Source organism: Sinohyriopsis cumingii, chromosome 6, assembly GCF_028554795.1.
Source record: "Sinohyriopsis cumingii isolate HCF-2022 chromosome 6, ASM2855479v2, whole genome shotgun sequence".
In the NCBI taxonomy this organism is placed as follows: Eukaryota; Metazoa; Mollusca; class Bivalvia; order Unionida; family Unionidae; genus Sinohyriopsis; species Sinohyriopsis cumingii.
In genome coordinates this window covers 51,117,936-51,142,070 of record NC_142966.1, presented here as the reverse complement: position 1 = coordinate 51,142,070, position 24,135 = coordinate 51,117,936, and the positions used below count along the sequence as shown (strand labels likewise).

Below are 24,135 nucleotides of genomic sequence, written 5' to 3'. Positions count from 1 at the left end.
GCATGAATACTGCTTCAATATGATAGCGATGCCTCCAAGGATTAGTGAAATTGACGCATAATAACGTCAGCATAATAGTTAACCAAAATTTTCTATGACCGATCAAACCTAAGTCGATTACTTAATTCAGAGTTTTAAATAACCTTGACATACCAGATGGTCAGAGTTAAAGTGGAGTTATTGTATATTAAAGGAAGAAACAATTTATTTATACAAACCAAGTATAAACACTTTCCTTGAAATTAAAGGGGTTTTTGACCATAAAGGAACACTTTTAGAAATAATTATTTCTTTCCATGATAGCAAGAAACTCTTTTCATAAAAAATAAACAAAAATGGATACATATACCCTGAAGAACACACATGCACACACACACACATATGTAATTCTCTTATATACGTGTGTGTGTAATCAATAGTTGAAAGATATCAAAATCTTCCAAGAATATTCTTGTATATTACTTGATTAACACAAAAATAGATCTTAACGTTATTGCATTCTTAGAAGAGTCACAACATACGAAATTGTCATCAGTAGAAAGATTGCAAAATATTGAATGTATGTCTGACCATTTGTACAAGAGGTTTTTTCCTTGACTCCTTTTTTAAACTGTATTTCTCAAATACAGATATAAATCATTCTCCAGCCACTTAACTGTATTAATCCATTCATGATTTACTGCGTGCATTTTAAAACAAATGTGTAATTTACCCCTCCAATTCAAATAACTACACTTATTGTTATTTAGTATTCTACCTTAAGTAAGTGTAAATGCTTGTATGCAAACGTTTGTGCAATATTTTAAATTGAAAATACCTAATGACATATTGTCAGTGTAAGCAAATAGAAAGATTTTATCTGAATCATTATTTTAGAACCCCTTCCACTTTTGGTATAGACTTCTACTCTTTTACTCAACAATATTGTCATAATAACTTTAAAATATAATACATAGACTTATAACTTTCTGTATGACTTTTCTTTATTACTGCAGTTGACAAAAAGACAATAAGGAAATGAACACCTTTTCCTATTATTGATATTCTGGATCACATGTTTATTTGTTTTGTTCAGAAAACCCCAGTTTCGCAGGTTGAGAGAGAGAGAGAAAGAGAGAGGGTTTTCTGGAAAAATGGGACATTGGTCAACGGTGAAAGCCACTGATCAATTTTCAATGTTGTACAATGATTATTTGTATTTAGTCACTTGTGAATACCCTGAAAGTTGTTAATCTTTAAACATGATCGACATCAACCATGTATTAACCTCTATATAATACAGCCTGTGTAAATCTAATAAACCACAGCAAATACTTATAAGATGACACAATGTACAAGCAGATTCAATAATACTTAATTCATCCAGACACTCCAGAAAGACATTTCGGCAATATTTATTTGATCCAAACACTTCAGAAAGGAATTTTCTTGCAGTAATTGTATCGCAACCATGTAGAAGAGAAGTGACAAGCATATTAGTATGCATGTATAAGGAAAATATTATTATGGCTATAATTATATTTGGACAGTCCTGGAGTTACTTTGATCAATCAAATTGAGGAGGTAAATTCCAAGAAGAGGGAACAAAAGTGTATGCAAGGTTTCTACACATACATCAAGGGACGCAATAACTGCACTTATCACAGATCCATAAGCCTGATTCTGGTAAAAGATAGTGATGTTTAAAAAAGGTTCAATGTATGGTTTATTAGCTTACCTGAAAATAACACTTATGTGAAGGCTTCATATAGGATAGGTCATATTTTGTGAACATTTCCAACCACAACATAATTTCTGAAGAGGGAATATTTTCATAACTTTACTGTTTGTATATATAAAATTGTACCAGAAAAACCTGCAGATTCATTCACTTCAGTCATATGAAATCTTCGTTCCCGTCCAAAACCACTTCTATAGTAACATGAAAAGTTTATTCTTTGCAGATCATCTCTATGTAAAATAATTGTCTTACCACCAGGATCTCCAAGCATTTTTTTTTTCCTTTTGGACGATGAGGTCAACACCAGGATTGCCAAAGCCAGCGTAGCATTTCGCAGACTCCGCTCAAATGAATGGGATAGGAGATGCATCAAGCTTGCCACCAAACTCAAAGTCTACGCAGCAGTTTTTCTCCCCACTACCCTATATCATTGCGAGACTTGGAAAAAGTATAGCCGCCATGTTAAAAAAAAAAACTGAACCAGTTCCATATGAGCTTCCTGAGAAAACATCTGAAAATCAGATGGCAGGACAAGGTACCGAACACAGAGGTGCTCACTCAGGCTGGCAAGGCAAGCATCCACACCATACTGTGCTAGGCACAACTCCGATGGGCAAGCCATGTTCTGCGTATGGCGATAGAACTCCTACCTAAGAAGGTCTTCTACGGAGAGCTACGGCAAGGCAAGAGATCTCACGGTGGTCAAAAAAAGAGGTACAAGGATACCATCAAGGTCTCGCTGAAGAACTTAGGCATTGAACCTGACAGCTGGGAGAGTGTCGCTGCTGATCGATCTGATTGACACAGTCAAGTTAATGCCGGTGCGGCAGCCTTTGAGCAGAAAAGACTGGTGGACGCAGTCGAGAAACGTGATCTGCGCAAATCCATGAACAGCAGTTCACAGTCAGCAACTAGTACATCCATGTCCCCACTGAAACAGACTCTTCCGGGCCCGGATCGGACTGATCAGCCATCTCTGGACCCACCCCCAGTAGTAGTGAATAGGGATACCCTAGGGACTAGGGGACTTCCATGCTAAATTAGAGAGTTGTACCCTGAGGACTATGTAAAATTTAACATTAGAGAACAAAATTTGTACCCTAGGGACAATGGGAATTAACATTGGGGAACAGTTCGTGGGACTGTCTAAGGACAATGGGAAATTTAACATTACGGAAGCTCCTGGGGGGATATAGCCTCAACGGAATTTAACATGGGAAAAAGTCTTGGGTAACTCTAGCCTCAAGGGGAATTTAACATATGGAAATTAAACATGGTGGGTCTGTATAGCGTCAAGGGGAATTGATCATGGTGGGACTGTCTAGGGACAATGATGGTAGAGGGTCAAACACAACAGAGACAGAGACAGACATACACTAGAACAAGCGTGAGATTTATATATAAAGCATTACCAAGACCTGAAATCTTGCTGGGGAGTTCAAAAATTTGCATAATTGTAACGCATACAAAACCCCAAATATACTATCCATTCAAACGTACGCGAACGCATGCAAACCCCAAATATACTATCCACACAACGTCGCTAACGCGTACAAACCTAAAATATACTATCCACACAAACGACGCGAACGCATACAAACCCCAAATATACTTTCCATACAAACTTACGCGAAGGCATACAGACCCCAAATATACTATTCACACAACGTCGCTAACGCGTACAAACCCCAAATATACCATCCACACAACGTCGCTATCGCATACAAACCCAACATATACTATCCGCACGGAAGGGAGGGAAAACAAACCCAAAATATACTATCCACACGGAAGGGAGGGAAAACAAAACCAAATATACTATCCATACAAGCGTACGCGAACGCATACAAACCCAAATATACTATCAACACAACGTCGCCAACGGGTACAAACCGTAAATATACTATCCACACAACGTAGCTAGCGCATAAAAACCCCAAATATACTATCCACTCAACGTCGCTAACGCATACAAACCCCAAATATACTGTCCACACTCGGGAGGAAGAAAAGAAAACAACCAAATATACGATCTACACAACGTACGCGAACACACACACACACACACAGAGGGAAGAGGAAAAAACAAACCCCAAATATACTATCAACACAGAAGGGAGATAACACAAACCCCAAATATACTATCTACACATAGAAGAGGAAGAATACAAATCCCATACCTACTGTCCACACGGAGGTGAGATGTAAAAAATTAAACCCCATATCTACAATCCACGCAGAGGGAAGAATAAATAAATAATCCAATATACACTATCCTCAAAGAGAGAAGAGGAAAAAGCCATAATATACTAACCACACAGAGGGAAGAAGAAAACCATTATACACTATCCACACGGAGTGAAGAAATAACCCTTTATATATACTATCAACAGAGAGTGAAGAAAATAACCCATTATATTCCATCAACACAGAGTGAAGAAGAAAAAGTCTTTTGAAAGCACCTAAGGCCTCACCTGCAATGACCAACTCTGCCAAACACCTACACCCCACACCCCACCCCCAACACTACAAAACCCATTCAACCCGTTATTTTATGGCATCAGTGTGTCATTTAGGAAACATCAAGACACAAAATGATGGATGAATAGACTGACTATTGTTTGCCGACTTGCATGCCTAAAGAGCGTGCGTGAAGGAAAACATCCTTCCATTTCAATTCTAACTAAAACATGATCCAGAGGTGAAAGAGCACAATTTCATAAAGTGTGAGTAAAAACAAAACACGCCATTCTTATTATACAATGTCAAGACCAAGAGACACTTACGTTTTCTTTCTGGTCTATTCTCTTTTAGAAGGTAACATGAAATTTCACATCAGGGCCAACGCATTGGCTCACATTGTCAATTTTTCCATTTCCATGTCTTCACTGGCACAAGTTCTTCCTCATCTTCAATTTCTTCTTCTTTTGAATCCCTCTTCTCTTTTTCGTCTTGTTTCTGTTTCTTCACTTTTCTCTTAGGGCACTCTGAATCCCAGTGTCCTTTCTCCTGACAACGATATTAGGTATCTTGACTTTTGTCTCTCTTTCTTAGACGAAGCAGGTATTCTGGAGACAAATACCCATTTTTACCTTTGCAGATATAGCAAACTTCACCAGCACTTACACACTTTCGTATGACTCTCATCAAATCAACGACCAAAAGAATAAGTTGTGTTGCCACTTTCGCCTGTGAATTATGCTTTCGTATGACTTTTAGCATATATTTGACCAGCAGGTCGATCTGTGATGACTCTTCCATCTTCTTGATCGTTTGAGAGTGGAATGAATACTCTGACGCTAAGACACTCTCCCTATATACAGGGACCTGCTGCATATGAAACCTAGTCAAATGTAATTTTGCAATAAGATGAAACGATTTTATTGAGAAAGTAAAAGGCAATGACGTGCCGTATCGCCTCACACAAGGCCTGAAGTGTTAGCTCAAATCCGTGTCAGTGATTTCGAAGACGACATAACTGAGCTTTAATAAATGCTCTCCATTTATGCCACAAAACCACGAGTCCTGATTCACGCCAAAAGAAATTTCGTTCCGTCCATAAAAAATAGTATCACATCTGAGAAACGCAAAAACGAACTTCCAGAAAACTGAGAACGACGGCTTACACCTACAACGTGAAATGTATGAGTTCAAATGGTGCGTAAAACTTAGTCAAATTAAATTTTTATAGTCAAGACGAAACGATATCTTTACGAAGAAGAAAGCAGACACCAAGCGACAATGGCGATCCGTGTCACACAACACTTTTCAAAATGTGTATTATTAGAGGTTTGTTCTAGCGATCTGCGCAGTTAAATTAAATGTTGATGTATTTTGCAATAAGACGGACACAATTTCCATGGGATCGCCCATGGTACCATTGTTCGTGCATTAGTTTAATTTTTTTATATAAATCGCCTATAGGATAGACCCAGTAAAGCATGGCCATTCTCGTAACTGTGTGAATAGCTACTCAAGTCAATTCGAAGTGAACGCGGTAAGAAAATAAGTATAGCCAATGAAATGGCTTACAATGGGTGATGCATTGTTTTGTTCTAGGACTGTGTGGCATAACAATCCCTGCGCTCTTGCGTTGTTACCATTACAGTGCAGACAGACTGGAATGTGAACCTACAAGCCCTCTTTGTGTATTGTACCATTTCTTCTTACCACATCAAAATACTGAGCGTCACAGTATTGGTTCGCGTTTTCAAGCTGACCATTTTTTTATATCTTACTTAAACATTTTAACATAAACACTCACACTCACATCGGTAGAGTCAGAACAGACGTGTTACAGTATTGAGGGGCATGTTATCTTTTTTATTTCTTCAAACTAATAAATTTGGGGTTTGTATGAAGTAAAGAACCGAAAGTACAGTGAACCTCAAGGATGATGACCCAATCTGTCTGTCTATTGATGCGTGTATTTACTTAAGAAGAAATATGACCTCTAAAACACAAAGAGATACAGCAAGCATGATTAGAATGAACACAACGATGTTTTCCTTCACGTCCGTGTAATTTAGAGTTTCAATCCTCTTTCAAGACAAACTTGGTCTCCTTTTGTAGGGCTTGAAATAAAGAAACCTGAAAAATCTTAAGCACTTTGCTATAGATAATTTTATCAACAGACTAAACAACATAAATAACGTTACAACACCAGAAAGCCTTAAATCTTCTATCAAAAAGAAATGCATCAAAAAATTAAAGATTAACGATAACTAACCAATGAAACCGAATTTAACAAAGGCAATGATATGTGAAGAAATGTCTCTCACTTTGGAAAGGTAGGCGAATGTAATCTGTCATGCACCATCAACTTGAAAAAATTATAAACAGAGAGAAATCTGAATTCAAAATTCATTTTTTTTAAAAATTGTTTCGTTTCTTTTTTCTTTTTTGGAATAAATCTAAGCACTAATATAGAGTGGAAAAGGGAAAATGCACATAAAAGCTTTGATATTGCTGAAAAAATGAAGGGATATTCCTAACGTTTATAATCACCTATATATGCTTGGACTTGTCTGTGACTTATCCACAAAACAAGATGTACATATTTCTGGTCAAGCTGCAAGTGTGTGCGTGTTTGAAAAATGGTAAAAATTGGATATACAATTTTCTCGTGACACTTATAAAGTGAAGAGTCTGTGCAAGTGTCAAAAGCCAAAGTCATATAAGTTTTGTATTTTGTACGGCTTGTAAAGATTTCCACTTTAGAAAATGTGAAGTATCATAAGTTATTATCACAAACACATTCTGCCACGTGTACGATGTCCGAGCTTGGTAAAGCAGAAAAAAGGTGCTCAGCAAGCCAGCGATGGATGTTAAGTACTCCTCAAAACGCTAGCCCGTACTTATTTCAGATCAAGTCGTGTCACCAGAAAAGAAGACGTGTACGACATCGAAGGCATTCTGGAACGCAGAGCCCGTAAGGTGGGCAAACGACGTGTCAAAGAAGCCAAAGTACGCTGGAAAGGATATCCACCCAGTTTTGATTCTTGGATCGACGCTTCGCAAGTCATCGATTATAAAAAGAAGTGACCATCATGCCCTTTCACACAGATTCCGCTACGGCGATCACTCCTTCACCCAGTTCTTCTCTGCAAGATTTGCAAAAGCAACCCTTGTGGGTGTGGTGTGGAGAACGTGTGCCTAAAACGCAAATCCTCTTTTTCTGCCAAATCTTCGTGGTGTATTGTGTCATCGGGGCAGCCATTGCCAATTTGAGTTTGCAACAAGGAGACAAACAATTGTGGACCATTTTATTAAGCAGTTGCATCGGTTACCTGCTTCCCAATCCCTTCCTGAAATTCTCCTCGAACGGGAAGAACGGGAATCTTGCGTCCAGTGTCAGTCACCACTCTAACAACAACAACAACAACAACAACAATCCCATTTTGGGCGGAGACACTCCTCTGACTTCCAGCAACCCCTCGGACAGTCACAGAACTCTGGAATTATGAACAATAACAACCAATTTTACTTAACCGTACCCAGTGACAGTTCTATGGAGGTGTTTCCCAACAACACTTTGTGCTGTTACACTGTCAAGTTACCTCAGACCATCCAATTAGATCACGAAGCCCATTGGGAAGTTGCTTTGGTGGAAATCATTCACCCAACACAAATCCAAAACATCACCGAAAAGCAAAACACTTTCCAGGTGGAAATCCTGAATGCCCAATTGGAAGAAGAAATCAATAAAATCGGGTTTTTAGGGGACACAAGACCAGCCAGCAATCCAGCCTTCATTATCTACACCTTCAAAATTCCTTCAGGTATTTATTTTAGTGGTGAACATTTGGTGGACAATATTGGGGACAGGTTCAACTTAGCCTTTGGCAAAGCACTGAACAGAGCCAACAAAAGTGTGAAGATTGAATACCATAAAGTGGCTCATCGTCTCATGATCAAATTTCAAGATACGGACACATTGTCCCTCAGGTTCAATGGTAGTTAGTTTGAAATTTTGGGTGGACATGGGCCCCAAGATCAACAGTAATATGGATTTTTGGAAACCCGGTAGAAGTGAACCAAGGACTGAATTTGATCTTTGTGTATTCCGATGTGGTGGAGTACAACGTGGTGGGACACACCTCCGTACCGTTACTGCGTGTCATTCCTTTCAAAGTGGATAGTGCCACGACCAGTGACCAGGAAAGTGGAAACACCTATCACGTACACCGCGAATTTGTACATCCTCATTATTTGCCCGTCAGTCAACATTGCTATAAAAGGAGATCTGGGATAAAATATTCCATTCACCAAAGGGAAAGTTACAGTGAAACTCCATTTTCGAAAACGGTTCTCTAACGAATTGTAAGTCAAGACAGCGACAAGGGACATTTCCACCCTATAAAATCCGGCCAGATTCGTGTGGAAATTCAGTTTGCAGAAAATCTAAGCGCACATAATATGGTGAACGTCTTCCTGTATACTGAATTTGACAATACGATAGAAATCAACAGTTTGAGAGAAGTCATTCCAGACTATTAGAAGTCATGGAAAACTTTTATCAATGTTTATATAGCAGGGATTCTTTGGACATGGAATGTGAAGATCCTGAGGAAGGAAAACCCCAAGACAAAGACGAAGAAGTCACCATGATGAAGTCAAGATGGCCAGAACAAGAAGCCCATTTAGTTTCCTGATATGCTACAGTCTTGGCAGAAAAAAATGAAGGGATTGATCAAGAAAGATTGCCATGGATGTCATAATGATTATTCGAGTCAAATTCAACACGATAAATGCCTGATGTTGAGTCAACAAGAAAACTTGGACGAATATCTGGTGGAAGCTTGGAGTCTCATCTCGGAAGAAGACGTGTTGCAACAGTGGTATAAAGGCTTACGTGAACATTCTTTTCCTCCATTAACAACTCAAGAGATCCATCGCATCGAAGCTCTGTTGGATCAGAGTTGGGAGACGAGGCGAAGAATCGGTTACTTGTCAGACATTTTCAAGCAAAAAGTCAGGATCGAATTGATCACTTATCATTACCTGTGAAGAAAAAAAAAACATGTATACCTGGGAACTTTATTACCTTTTGAACCACAGCTCGTACACGGCTTCTTCGAATCCTGTCGTCTGTGCAAAAGATGAACTCCCTCATCGCAAACCTCAAGACCATCTAGCTTATGTGATCAACACGGACGACAGTCATCTCCCAGGAACCCACTGGGTAGCCGTCTACTTTCCTCAAGAAGGATGTGTGGAATATTTCGATTAGTATGGATTGCCTCCTTTGGAAGACGATATCATCGACTTTATGAGAAGAAATGCTCAGACCACCCGATTAAATAATGTGAAATTACAAGGCACAGATTCCTTGGTGTGTGGACAATATTGTGTGTATTTTCTGCATCATCGCAGCCTGGGCTATTCCTTAGAACATTTAGTGACTCATTTTGATCCTCGTTCTTCTTCTAGAAACGATGTGAAAGTAGATAAATGGTTTTGTGACCATTATACTGATCTTTTGTCTCAAGCTAGGAAACGTAGTGTCCATCAATGGCCTAATGACTTCCAACAGTGGAAATCACAATTTCATTCACAACGTTGTCAGCCCTGTCCAAATTAATGTGTTAGTTGAGAAAAAATGTTTGTGATTGGAAAAAAATGTTTGATGTTATATTGTTTAATTATTGTTAGTGTTAAGTGATTGTGAATAAAAAATGTTGTGTTTTGAAGAAAGAAAAGCTGCCTTTGTGATTTGTTTGGCTATAGGTATCCTGACTCATGCTCTTTAACTTCTTACTATCCCTCTCATGACATTCATTGAACGTTCCGACTCGAAAACCATGTAGGGATGTTTTCCTTTGCGTCCGCGCTTTGACCATAAAAACGGGATAGTCTCCAGTCTGCCCATCCATTGTCGACTCATCTTCCTACGAAGATGTGCTCCAGACTAGCTAAATTGAACGAAGCCTATGTGAATTTGCATAGGGTCATGACAAGTCTGATATCGCGACCTGAAGAGATAGACAATGTGAGAATGTTGAAAGTCACTGAAGACCTGAAAGAAGAGCTCTTCAAGGTGGAAATCAAGAAGGAGAAAGAAGAATGGACGGAGAAGTACAGACTTCATAAACAGCAGAGAGAGCACAACAGCAGCAACAGTAGCAGCAGCATGAACCTGACAGAGGCTTTGTGGACTGTCGTATAGATACCAAAGAGTTCTTCTTCTCTTTCCGAGGAAGCAGACCTTATCCTGTGAGAAAGCCTGTCGTCAGAGGAGGCCGCCATCTTATAACCTAAAAGATCGCCATAGCTTCAAGTTCACAAAAAACAAAAAACAAAAAAACAAAATGAAAACAAAAAAAAAACTTTTCAGGGCTACCCCATACTCTCGAAAAGAAATAACATTCCATTGCCTATGATATGTTTTAGTCAGTTAGAACAAAAAACAGAAGTGAGTCTATAAGCACATGATTTCTTTATCTTGGTTAGAAAGTGTGACTCTAAGCCCTTCGTTTCCGTCGCCTATCAAAATTTTTAAAATACTGATGGTCAGTAAATGGTGAGTGAGTGTTTCTTTTAGGTCTGTGCGTTTTACCGTGTTACCTTCTAACAGAAAAAAACAGCTTTTTTTTAGGGCTCCAAAAGATTGCCTTTTATTAAATAGGAAACCATATTTGGCTTGGTATCCCTCCTTGACTAAATTATTCTCGAAACAAACTTGACCCATTGGAACACCACAACAAACTTAACTTGTTAAACCTAACAGTGACAAAACCTGTATATGTCGCTTAGACATATTACTTTAATTAAGACCAGTATGGTTATTTTTATTTATACTAAGTACTAATATTAGATAGATACGTTAGGAAGTAGGAAATTTAAGAGACTCGTTAGATTTCAACTAATTGCACAGGTGGAAAACACATTATTGGTACTTTTTATTGTCCATTAGCAAAAACGGGACTTGATTTGAAATAAGTACGGGCTGGCGTTTTGGGGAGTACTTAACATCCATCGCTGGCTTGCTGAGCACCTTTTTTCCTCCTTTATCACGCTCGGACATCGTACACGTGGCAGAATGTGGAACGATTTCCACCTGCCACACGCCCATGTGTCCTAATGTGACGTCATCGCTACCGACCAATCGTAGCGGGCTTTACATACTGCTTGGGTTGACACCTGAGGCATTTCAAACCAACTAAGAAAAATGAGTGTGTGGTGAGACTGTTCCCACTCATGTTTAAAGCCTTTCCGTCAGGTTGTTAAGGACTAGTTAGTCCTACACCTGAGTGGCTAAATTTAAAAGTAGTCTGTGAGTACATAAAAGCCTGGGGGATGAGGCTCTCTTTACTTCCCCAGGAGTAATTAAAAATCACGCGGTGCGTGATTAAACCAGTGATACATGCTTCATTGGAGCGAAAATCACTTTAATTCAAGTAAGCAAGCAAACAAGTTCGGGTACCGTCTCTAGCACTCTTGATGACACCAACTGTCTGGGTTATTTTCTTTCTTGCAAGCCCCTATGTTCCACTTCTGTTTGTGATAATAACTTATGATACTTCACATTTTCTAAAGTGGAAATCTTTACAAGCCGTACAAAATACAAAACTTATATGACTTTGGCTTTTGACACTTGCACAGACTCTTCACTTTATAAGTGTCACGAGAAAATTGTATATCCAATTTTTACCATTTTCCAAAACACGCACACACTTGCAGCTTGACCAGAAATATGTACATCTTGTTTTGTGGATACGTCACAGACAAGTCCAAGCATATATAGGTGATTATAAACGTTAGGAATATCCCTTCATTTTTTCAGCAATATCAAAGCTTTTATGTGCATTTTCCCTTTTCCACTCTATATTAGTGCTTAGATTTATTCCAAAAAAGAAAAAAGAAACGAAACAATTTTTAAAAAAAAATGAATTTTGAATTCAGATTTCTCTCTGTTTATAATTTTTTCAAGTTGATGGTGCATGACAGATTACATTCGCCTACCTTTCCAAAGTGAGAGACATTTCTTCACATATCATTGCCTTTGTTAAATTCGGTTTCATTGGTTAGTTATCGTTAATCTTTAATTTTTTGATGCATTTCTTTTTGATAGAAGATTTAAGGCTTTCTGGTGTTGTAACGTTATTTATGTTGTTTAGTCTGTTGATGAAATTATCTATAGCAAAGTGCTTAAGATTTTTCAGTTTTTTTTATTTCAAGCCCTACAAAAGGAGACCAAGTTTGTCTTGAAAGAGGATTGAAACTCTAAATTACACGGACGTGAAGGAAAACATCGTTGTGTTCATTCTAATCATGCTTGCTGTATCTCTTTGTGTTTTAGAGGTCATATTTCTTCTTAAGTAAATACACGCATCAATAGACAGACAGATTGGGTCATCATCCTTGAGGTTCACTGTACTTTCGGTTCTTTACTTCATACAAACCCCAAATTTATTAGTTTGAAGAAATAAAAAAGATAACATGCCCCTCAATACTGTAACACGTCTGTTCTGACTCTACCGATGTGAGTGTGAGTGTTTATGTTAAAATGTTTAAGCAAGATATAAAAAAATGGTCAGCTTGAAAACGCGAACCAATACTGTGATGCTCAGTATTTTGATGTGGTAAGAAGAAATGGTACAATACACAAAGAGGGCTTGTAGGTTCACATTCCAGTCTGTCTGCACTGTAATGGTAACAACGCAAGAGCGCAGGGATTGTTATGCCACACAGTCCTAGAACAAAACAATGCATCACCCATTGTAAGCCATTTCATTGGCTATACTTATTTTCTTACCGCGTTCATTTCGAATTGACTTGAGTAGCTATTCACACAGTTACGAGAATGGCCATGCTTTACTGGGTCTATCCTATAGGCGATTTATATAAAAAAATTAAACTAATGCACGAACAATGGTACCATGGGCGATCCCATGGAAATTGTGTCCGTCTTATTGCAAAATACATCAACATTTAATTTAACTGCGCAGATCGCTAGAACAAACCTCTAATAATACACATTTTGAAAAGTGTTGTGTGACACGGATCGCCATTGTCGCTTGGTGTCTGCTTTCTTCTTCGTAAAGATATCGTTTCGTCTTGACTATAAAAATTTAATTTGACTAAGTTTTACGCACCATTTGAACTCATACATTTCACGTTGTAGGTGTAAGCCGTCGTTCTCAGTTTTCTGGAAGTTCGTTTTTGCGTTTCTCAGATGTGATACTATTTTTTATGGACGGAACGAAATTTCTTTTGGCGTGAATCAGGACTCGTGGTTTTGTGGCATAAATGGAGAGCATTGATTAAAGCTCAGTTATGTCGTCTTCGAAATCACTGACACGGATTTGAGCTAACACTTCAGGTCTTGTGTGAGGCGATACGGCACGTCATTACCTTTTGCTTTCTCAATAAAATCGTTTCATCTTATTGCAAAATTACATTTGACTAGGTTTCATATGCAGCAGGTCCCTGTATATAGGGAGAGTGTCTTAGCGTCAGAGTATTCATTCCACTCTCAAACGATCAAGAAGATGGAAGAGTCATCACAGATCGACCTGCTGGTCAAATATATGCTAAAAGTCATACGAAAGCATAATTCACAGGCGAAAGTGGCAACACAACTTATTCTTTTGGTCGTTGATTTGATGAGAGTCATACGAAAGTGTGTAAGTGCTGGTGAAGTTTGCTATATCTGCAAAGGTAAAAATGGGTATTTGTCTCCAGAATACCTGCTTCGTCTAAGAAAGAGAGACAAAAGTCAAGATACCTAATATCGTTGTCAGGAGAAAGGACACTGGGATTCAGAGTGCCCTAAGAGAAAAGTGAAGAAACAGAAACAAGACGAAAAAGAGAAGAGGGATTCAAAAGAAGAAGAAATTGAAGATGAGGAAGAACTTGTGCCAGTGAAGACATGGAAATGGAAAAATTGACAATGTGAGCCAATGCGTTGGCCCTGATGTGAAATTTCATGTTACCTTCTAAAAGAGAATAGACCAGAAAGAAAACGTAAGTGTCTCTTGGTCTTGACATTGTATAATAAGAATGGCGTGTTTTGTTTTTACTCACACTTTATGAAATTGTGCTCTTTCACCTCTGGATCATGTTTTAGTTAGAATTGAAATGGAAGGATGTTTTCCTTCACGCACGCTCTTTAGGCATGCAAGTCGGCAAACAATAGTCAGTCTATTTATCCATCATTTTGTGTCTTGATGTTTCCTAAATGACACACTGATGCCATAAAATAACGGGTTGAATGGGTTTTGTAGTGTTGGGGGTGGGGTGTGGGGTGTAGGTGTTTGGCAGAGTTGGTCATTGCAGGTGAGGCCTTAGGTGCTTTCAAAAGACTTTTTCTTCTTCACTCTGTGTTGATGGAATATAATGGGTTATTTTCTTCACTCTCTGTTGATAGTATATATAAAGGGTTATTTCTTCACTCCGTGTGGATAGTGTATAATGGTTTTCTTCTTCCCTCTGTGTGGTTAGTATATTATGGCTTTTTCCTCTTCCCTTTTTGAGGATAGTGTATATTGGATTATTTATTTCCTCTTCCCTCTGTGTGGATTGTAGATATGGGGTTTATTTTTTTACATCTCACCTCCGTGTGGACAGTAGGTATGGGATTTGTATTCTTCCTCTTCTATGTGTAGATAGTATATTTGGGGTTTGTATTACCTCCCTTCTGTGTTGATAGTATATTTGGGGTTTGTTTCTTCCTCTTCCCTCTGTGTGCGTTTGTGTGTGTGTGTGTGTGTGTGTGTGTGTTTGTGTGTGTTCGCGTACGTTGTGTAGATCGTATATTTGGTTGTTTTTTTTTCTTCTTCCTCCCGAGTGTGGACAGTATATTTGGGGTTTATATGCGTTAGCGACGTTGTGTGGATAGTATATTTGGGGTTTTTATGCGCTAGCGACGTTGTGTGGATAGTATATTTGGGGTTTGTACGCGCTAGCGACGTTGTGTGGATAGTATATTTGGGGTTTGTATGGATAGTATATTTGGGATTGTGTGCCTTCGCGTACGTTTGTGTGGATAGTATATTTGGGGTTTGTATGCGTTCGCGTACGTTTGTATGGATAGTATATTTGGGGTTTGTATGCGTTCGCGTACGTTTGTATGGATAGTATATTTGGGGTTTGTATGCGTTAGCGTACATTTGTATGGATAGTATATTTGCGGTTTGTATGCGTTAGCGTACGTTTGTATGGATAGTATATTTTAATTTTGGTTTTATTCTTCGATCTATGTGTGTGTATGTGAGTCATGTTTACCCCGACCCAGAGTAGCCCAGTTTGAAACATGTATAATCAAGGCAATTCTGACGGGTCATTGTTTGATGTCGAACATTGCCGAAGGCTAGCACTAATCCGTTACGTAAGATTGTTGTGGCTAGAATCGAAAAACCGGACATCGGAGTTGCGAGGCGCCCGATAGCCAGTTATCACCTAGGTGTCGAAATGTTCCCAGATCAAAAGAAATTGCCTGAAGAAGTGGGAGTGTCCTAACTTCTTTCCCCTGCAAACAGACAGACAGGTTGAACTGGCCGCTAAGACGATTGGACAGGGGCACAGCGCCACCCAATCAGAATCGAGATAGGGGGGAGACCTTGATTTGGGTAGAATGATATCCCTTCGTTTTCCGGCAAAAGTTAGTTCGCTGAGAGAAATTACCCAGAGAAGAGGTTAGCGTAACTCCGAATAGCCATTCGTTATTGGCGGGAAAATCTTAGAGCGGGAAATTCTAAGTACAGAAAGCTTGAAAAGGTCAGTAGATATTTGTTCGGTCTTTGTGGAATGCGACTGTATTTTAATTGTAGGTCGTATGCATACTTTATTAGTACTAGAATCGTAGTACGAAGAATTACTTTGTTTTGTTAATATGTTTGCATATTTTGAAGAAATGAGTTGATATTTGTAAAGAATTATATAGCTTGCCAGCCGTCGTAAGAATTAATATTGTAATTTACTATGTGGGTATTTTATAGTAGACTAACACATATGTTCATATGATTATAGATTTTGCCATTGTTGAATATTTGTATTGTACAGACATGCGTCTGATTTTGTCAGATTGTAGTACGAAGAGATTAAATATATATGTGTATATACTGACGTGACGCAATATATTGCTGTCTGTATAACAATTCGCTGATACTGTGTTATTATGCCATTGTTTACCCTGCAAGAAGTGTGTGGGAATTTCGATGTGTATGCATGCGTGGCCGAAACAGTGACAGCTATCTGATGGTTAATTGTCGTTATAGTGTGAGGTGAGGTTCGATAAAACATTTGTTAACGCCTTGTGGTTTTTCACAGGAAACTTTGAGGGACAGACCAGCTAAAGTTTGGTCCCGTTGTCTCGGATAGAGAGATGGAGGAAAGGAGGGAAGAAGAGGGAGAAGTTGAAGTCTGGGAGCGGAATTGGAGGAGGAGATAATACAGAGGGAAAGGAGAAGAAAGGAGAAGTTGAAGTCTGGAGCGAAGCTGGAGGAGATAGTAGAGAGGAAACAGAGACAAAGAAGGAGTTAGAGGAACGGAAAGAAGGAAGAATCAGCGGGGAGAAATAGATGAGTAGATGCAAGGACAGGGGGAAAATCGAACTCACACTGTAAATCACGGGATGAATTAGGCTGTCACTTGGTCCAGGGAAAGACGAGTGATTGGAAGTTATCGTTCTAAATTATCACATTTATTAAATTGTTATTGATTGAATTTCATCTTCGTGTTCTCTATAATTTAACCGTCGGCATTGCTGACTGGGGGCTCAGAGCTGTAAATCTACATCATCGCTAATTTAACTTTCTAACCTAACGAGCCAGGGTGGAACTTTCAATTTAATTTAATTAAATTATATTGGGAGAACCCCACCCCAATACGACAGAACGCCACAATGTGTGTGTGTAAGAACGTCTGGGTAGTATATTTGTTGGCTTTTTTCCTCTTCCCTGTGTGAATAGTATATGTGGGGTTTGTTTTTTTCTTCTTCCCTCTGTGGTGTGCGTGTGTGTGTGTGTCTCTGTGTGTGTCTGTGTGTCTGTGTGTGTATGTATTGGTCTCTGTTTGTCCCTATAAAACTCCATTTATCCCTATCAAATACATTCTACCTACCTACCTACAGTAGCGCGTATTCAGGTCACCCACTTGCAACACCGTTGCCATTTATCCCCTAGTGACGTCACTGACACTGGAAATTTTGAGAGTATAAATATGTACTTGGGGTTTTCCACGGGTTGCAGCTATGCATAAGTACTAGAGTTCATAAACTGGAACGTCACTCAAGCTGAGGCTATGAAAAGATAGTGGGGTTTTCCAAAGGAATAACCCACAAGTTGTAGCTATAAATAGATAGTGAGGTTTCATAGGAATTTCAGCTGGTTATAGCTATAAATAGATACATGGGTGTTTATCCACGATCCTCACATAAGTTGATATTGTAAGTAGTTTCTAAATTTATCAATTTTAGTCTAAACCATTGTAACCCAAGTTTCGGGGATATGTTTATTTTCCTTTAAATTCTGGGACAATTTCGTCATTTTAGCGTTACTTTTAGTCACATCCATTTTGTCGTTGAGCATTTCCTTGACTATAGCTATTTATAGCATCATTACAATTATGCAAATTTTTGAACTCCCCAGCAAGATTTCAGGTCTTGATAATGCTTTATATATAAATCTCACGCTTGTACTAGTGTATGTATGTCTCTGTCTCTGTTGTGTTTGACCCTCTACCATCATTGTCCCTAGACAGCCCCACCATGTTCAATTCCCCTTGACGCTATACAGATCCACTATGTTCAATTTCCATATGTTAAATTCCCCTTGAGGCTACAGTTGCCCAAGACTTTTTCCCATGTTAAATTCCGTTGAGGCTATATCCCCCCAGGGGATTCCGTAATGTTAAATTTCCCATTGTCCCTAGACAGTCCCACGATCTATTCCCCATGTTAAATTTCCCATTGTCCCTAGACAGTCCCACAATCTATTCCCCATGTTAAATTTCCCATTGTCCCTAGACAGTCCCACGATCTATTCCCCAATGTTAATTCCCATTGTCCCTAGACAGTCCCACGATCTATTCCCCAATGTTAATTCCCATTGTCCCTAGAGTACAAATTTTTTTCTCCAATGTTATATTTTACATAGTCCCCAGGGTACAACTCTCTAATTTAACATGGAAGTCCCCTAGTCCCTAGGGTATCCCTATTCACTACTCCCAGTGAATCGATGACATTGAATGGTTCTCATCGACACCGATGGACGAACATCATCATCATCATCATCATCATCATCATCATCATCATCTAGTTAAGTTTCTACTTTTACCAGTTTTTGAACAAGTCTGAAGAAATGACTCCATACAGTTAAGAACAATGTTCAATAAATTAACGGACTGGTATGATAATATGATTTTTTAAAGTGGCTTATATTCATTCCCTCTGTAAACCAGTATAGGTAAAATATACACACAAAAAAATAACAATTAACCCGTGCATAGTCATTGATTATATAACGCCAGACAATTGGAGAACACACAGTGTAAGAGATACAACCTATCAGATATATCAAAGGGATTCTAATGCGATAACCTCCATTCATATGTTCTCAGACAAGAAAAAAATTAAACCGAACAATTCGACACAATATGAAATATGACTAGAAAAAAAGATTTAAAAAGCTGTTATCTTTCTAGTAAACAAATCCATAAATCATGATTGAAAATAGGTTGCGTATGTATAATATAGAGAAATATAAAGACTGGTTTGAAATTGTTCCCTGGAAAAGGAAGATATTGTAAAATTTGAAAATGAATTTAATCTAAGTTTAGTCGTCTATAAAAACTTGAAAAAATTAAATGTTGAACCAATAGCAATTTATAATGATTAATATAACAGCCAATCGATATGTTCATATAGCTTGATAAGGTATGCACATATTTTAGTGACTTTACAAGTGGCATATAACATTATTGTGGAATAAGGAATTCATCAGTATTAATGTTTTACCACTTAGACAGAGGTGATGGAAACAAACTGTAAAATATATTTTACTACTTTTGACACTATTATTAAATAAGCATACAACAGAAGAAGATATTAAGTATAATTTAAAATTATCCATACCAATTAAAATGTCTCTACTTTAATTATTATAAATTCGAAAGTATAACCCTGCTTGTTTACAAAGAGACGAAAGACCAAAACGCAACAAAGCGCGAACCCTTCCAACAGCGAGAAACATATTCTCATTGTTTGATCTTAAGGTCAGAACCGCCAGTGATGAATGTAACATTATTCTCGACTGTGGGAACTACTAAAAATTTGTGACGAATAGCACAAACTGACAAAAATAGTTGATGTAGAATTAAAATCGATAAATACTACTGAATGGTAATAACCGAGAAATATAATATTTTTTTTTATTTCACCAGCCAATGTCATATATGTTAGAAAATGATCCATGAAAATTATAAGTGACTATGAGTATCGTACTCAAAATTAATCACGCGTTCAAACTCAAATTGTAACGTAATATAAAAGACAGCCATTGAGTTCACAATTTGTTTTTGTATTTCTATTGATGTGAATGATGAATGATTATGTTTACGCAGGTTGTCAATAATCTCAAATATGTGTTAAACTTAAAGAATAAAATTAATTAAACCCTAATAAAATTTCCTCTGTGAAAAAAAAATGGTTATGTAATATTAGAATTACAACCAAATAAAGCAACTACGGCGACCATGCTTCTTAGTGTTTCCAACAATTATTCCATTTTCCATACGAATAAATATCGAAAGAACTAATTATGACCATGCCGTAAAAGATAATATTAAATCGTATGATAAAAATGTATTCAAAAGACAATATATTTCAGAAGACATCATCAAACGAAAGATTCCTGCATATTAATGAAATAGTGTTGTTTAATATCATCCCAAGAACTTTGAAAATTGAGATAAAAGATTCATTATTTTATGACTGTTAATGCTTTCAAAAAAGTTTACAAATGCATTAAAAATGTGAGAAGAAAGAAACTAAACTTTGACATGAAGAGGGTTAAGTTGTTTAATTGAGATAAATAATTTGAAAGATTTATATTTTTGACTTCCATACATTAAGGTTTTGAGTGAATAAATATAGTTTTCTATGGCAGAAGATGCATATAGCTGCCACATGGATTCACTCCAGTAGCTTTGAATTCTCTAGTCTAGAAGAACAGATATAATCACGGTTGCCTATCTTTAACATTTATGGTTTAATTTCATGGCATTAAACTGTGATAATGAATTTTGAGCTATAAAGAGTAGGAATCACAAATATAGACAATACAGTGACTTGTTTGATGGAAAAGGACATCTATTTCTAGCGTCTCAAAGTTTGTAAATTCTGCCATTGCACTACCTACCGTTCGTTCCATTTTATTTTGCATGGTCTTAAATATTTGGTGTCAAAATTGAAGGCTATATACAGCGATACTCTTCACAAACAAAACCCCCGAGATCATACTTCATTTCCTGAGGGTATCACAGACGTGAAAAATATGTGGTTTTATGCATAAGTTGATGTACAAAGTAAGCCATCATCATTACAAGGTTTGATTCTTAAGAGCAAAAAATTCCTTTCATTCTTAAAATCAAAACAATCTGGTATTTTTTCATGTGATTTGAGACAGAAAACTGTGTTCATGTGTGTGTGTTTGTTTGAAATAGGTTCAAACATTTATATGTGGAGAGAGAGACAGAGAGAAGTTAATTATGGGAGAACATCCTTGTCTGTATGTGCAGTATTGCAAACAAGCAGGAAAACTGTTTGGTTTCTTACTGTTTAATGGGAAATTAGCTGAACAACTAATATTTGTTCAAAACGTTATAGTAATTCCATATGAATTGATACAGCTTGTCAACAGAGCGTTGCAATCTTCGTCTTAAGAAATATTCAAGGAATGAGATACCTGTTATAACCTTATTATTATTCCATAGAATTATGAATGATAACCTACATAATTTGACTACTTCTCCAGTAATCGGAACGATCCGAATCATTGTTAAAATTATATAGGAGCTCAGCGCCAATGTCCAGTCGTAATCCACTGGCCTGTTTTCCTCATCCTGATCATCATCCTGATCAAAGTTGCCATTGTTCCCATTAATAGAGTCCGGCATCTTTAAGCAGTCCATGATTGTAATAGGCTTTGTCTCCTGCCAGGCGTTTGAAGTCGAGTTGATAACATTAAATAAAGTGATTTTTATTTTACAATATTCACTAACAAACTACATGCTTAATAAATCAGCATTACTGCATAAATATTAAAATTTATAAATTCTAATAAACTAAAAACGAGTAATTTTCTTATATAAAAAAAAAAAATTCTGCCACATAAAACAACATATCAAATTTTTGGGCTTTGAATAGACAATCTGAGTAACAGTTCCGGATTTGAAAAGTGGCGACAATGTTTTTGAGTTCCATAAATACACGAATACATATTAGAACAACTGCGGATGTTACGAATCAATCAATAATTACTGTAAGCATCAGAATAGCGAAGACGTCGCAGAAGAAAAAAATGTGTTTTATGGAAAATCTGCCTGTACAGGCGGACTTAGTTTGATGACGTAGACGGAGAAAGAAGAAATAGAATAAACTACGAAATAATGCAATAGAGATAAATGCTTCCAACCAGTCTGGAAAATGGCTATAAGTCGATACGAGAGAACGATGAGCGTCTCATAATCATTATACAAACGCTGAATCATTAATGATCTAGTTGGTACCACGATTTCCAGTCGACGCTTGCAGCAAATTTAAATCATAATTGAGTGCATGACTGCAGTTCATGCGATCTTCATAACCAGAAACAGACACATCCTTAATAGTGTTACTTCAGAGAGCGTTGCTGCTAAATCACAACTGAGTTACTTTAATCTTTGCTGTGCATTACATGGACTGCAGATGCATTCAACGGGTTACCATACTTCATGAATTTGTACTAGTTTATATTCCTTATTCATTGTCTCTTTCAGGTGTTGTTTCACGTAAAGGTCATTAAAAACATTGTTTGACAGAATTATTCAAGCCATCTTACCAGGGACCTCGCAGTGATTCTCATATACTAGAATCGAAAACAATTTTGTCTCTTCAGACTCATTGTGTAACTCTTCAGACTCACTGTGTAACTCTTCAGACTCATTGTGTAACTCTTAAGACTCATTGTGTAACTCTTCAGATGAAGATTCTATGTATGTTTTTACCCTGATCAGATCTATATTTTACCTGCAGTGGCTACAACGAACGAGTTTTGTTCCTGTTTACGAAATTCATTTAACTTTGTGTTGTTGGAAAGAGGAAAGTGATTGTTCGTATGAATATTTGCATGTAAATACCGTTTCTATCCAGTATCACAATATAGATAATAATTTCATTATCTAAAAAGATCATAGGAAGGAAATAAATCCAAATTTTGGTGTTTGCCAACATTAGCAGACTTTGAATACCTAGTAATCTGTGGAGTTGGGCTATCACAAATACCAGAAGTTCACCTACAAACAGTTTCACACAAAATCCACACACTTTAAAACCACTGTTCCCATTTCGATACTAGAGAAAATACCTCTACTACTACTACTACTACTACTACTAATAATAATAATAATAATAAACTGCAATGCATTTAGGTTGTGTGGTTAACTATTTTCTATTCACTACTTGTATGTACCTCACAACCATTCTTGACAAACACATACAGCCATGCCAATTGACTGAAAAATGTACATTTCATGAAAAATTGGAAGACAATTGGAACATATTAATGGGTTAAATGGAAAAATAATTGTAGCTATACTTTCTGTTGTTTATAGTTGTTATAAAAGTACACTTTGTATTGAAAATTAAAATAAAAGTCTTGCTGATAAATAACTGTGTACGGTTTTTAATCATATCATTATGTTCAAATCCAAATTTATACGAACAGAAACAGTTTTAAAACTGTACGTATGATCCTGTGAAGGTATACAATTGTTTTTCCATTTGGTGCCTGGTGCAGTCTCCTATCCGTTAGTAGACAGCAATATGGCCATCCCTCACCAGGCAAGTGACCATACTGAGTACATCCAAATGGATCTGTAAACTGAATTACATGACAGTATAAATTCATATTTATACTGAAGTGTAGAAATATTTACTGAAATACAATGTCCACATCAGCAAAAACGAATTGACTTAAGTGACGCAAACTATATTTTAATTTCAGTGAAATAGTTATTTACTTTCATAAAAGCTGAAAAAAGACACAAGTTCAATATCCATTTTAGTGATTTTATTCTGCTGCATGTCTGATCAAGTCTTTTTTTTTTTTAAAGTGACGTCAGGAATTGAACTTCAATTAAGTATTGGAAAAACATCAGCAGCTCGCGTCTATGAAGTAAATGCAGTAAGACACATACATACACAGAGAGATGTTTTTTTTTCTCTCCTGGATTCAGACATCGAATATATTTGGGGACGATTTTTATCCGTTGTCATGTACCACGTTTACGGTAAGTGTCATTATAATTGTAGGATTGAGGATGAAATGCGCTTTGTTGCATGCCTTAAGATGCGTCTAATTTAGACTGATTATCGTAGGTTGTCTCGAAGTGGATGAACCTGGCAGTTGAGCAAAAGAGAGGCTGTTTTGTAATAATAATAATAATAATAATAATAATTATTATTATTATTATTATTATTATTATTATTATTATTATTATTTTAGGGCTGCTTTGTAGAACGGAACCATATTGGAAGTCATGTAAGTTACAACTCAGGATGCGTGAAATCAAATAAAGAGGTGAGCAAGCGCTTATTTCGTCAGATCTTAAAGAAATAGTTTATTTCATGGATTTGTTCTCCCAAGGTGCTTTGTACCAGTAGGTGACCTGAATCATCGGCATTTAGTTTCTTGGGAATTTTGAACTTGAATAAC

At 37.2% G+C, this 24,135-nt stretch overlaps 1 protein-coding gene across 2 annotated transcripts in view; it reads left to right on the top strand.

The window, feature by feature from the left end:
* The window catches only part of LOC149796915 (peptidylaminoacyl-L/D-isomerase-like), a 67,665-nt gene that overhangs the window by 33,012 nt on the left and 10,518 nt on the right, over positions 1-24,135 (top strand). For both annotated transcript variants that reach the window (XM_089960304.1, XM_089960305.1), the window contains exon 6: positions 23,926-24,000. In XM_089960304.1, the coding sequence (XP_089816430.1) occupies positions 23,926-24,000 (75 nt within the window). The remainder of the gene's footprint in view (positions 1-23,925; positions 24,001-24,135) is intronic.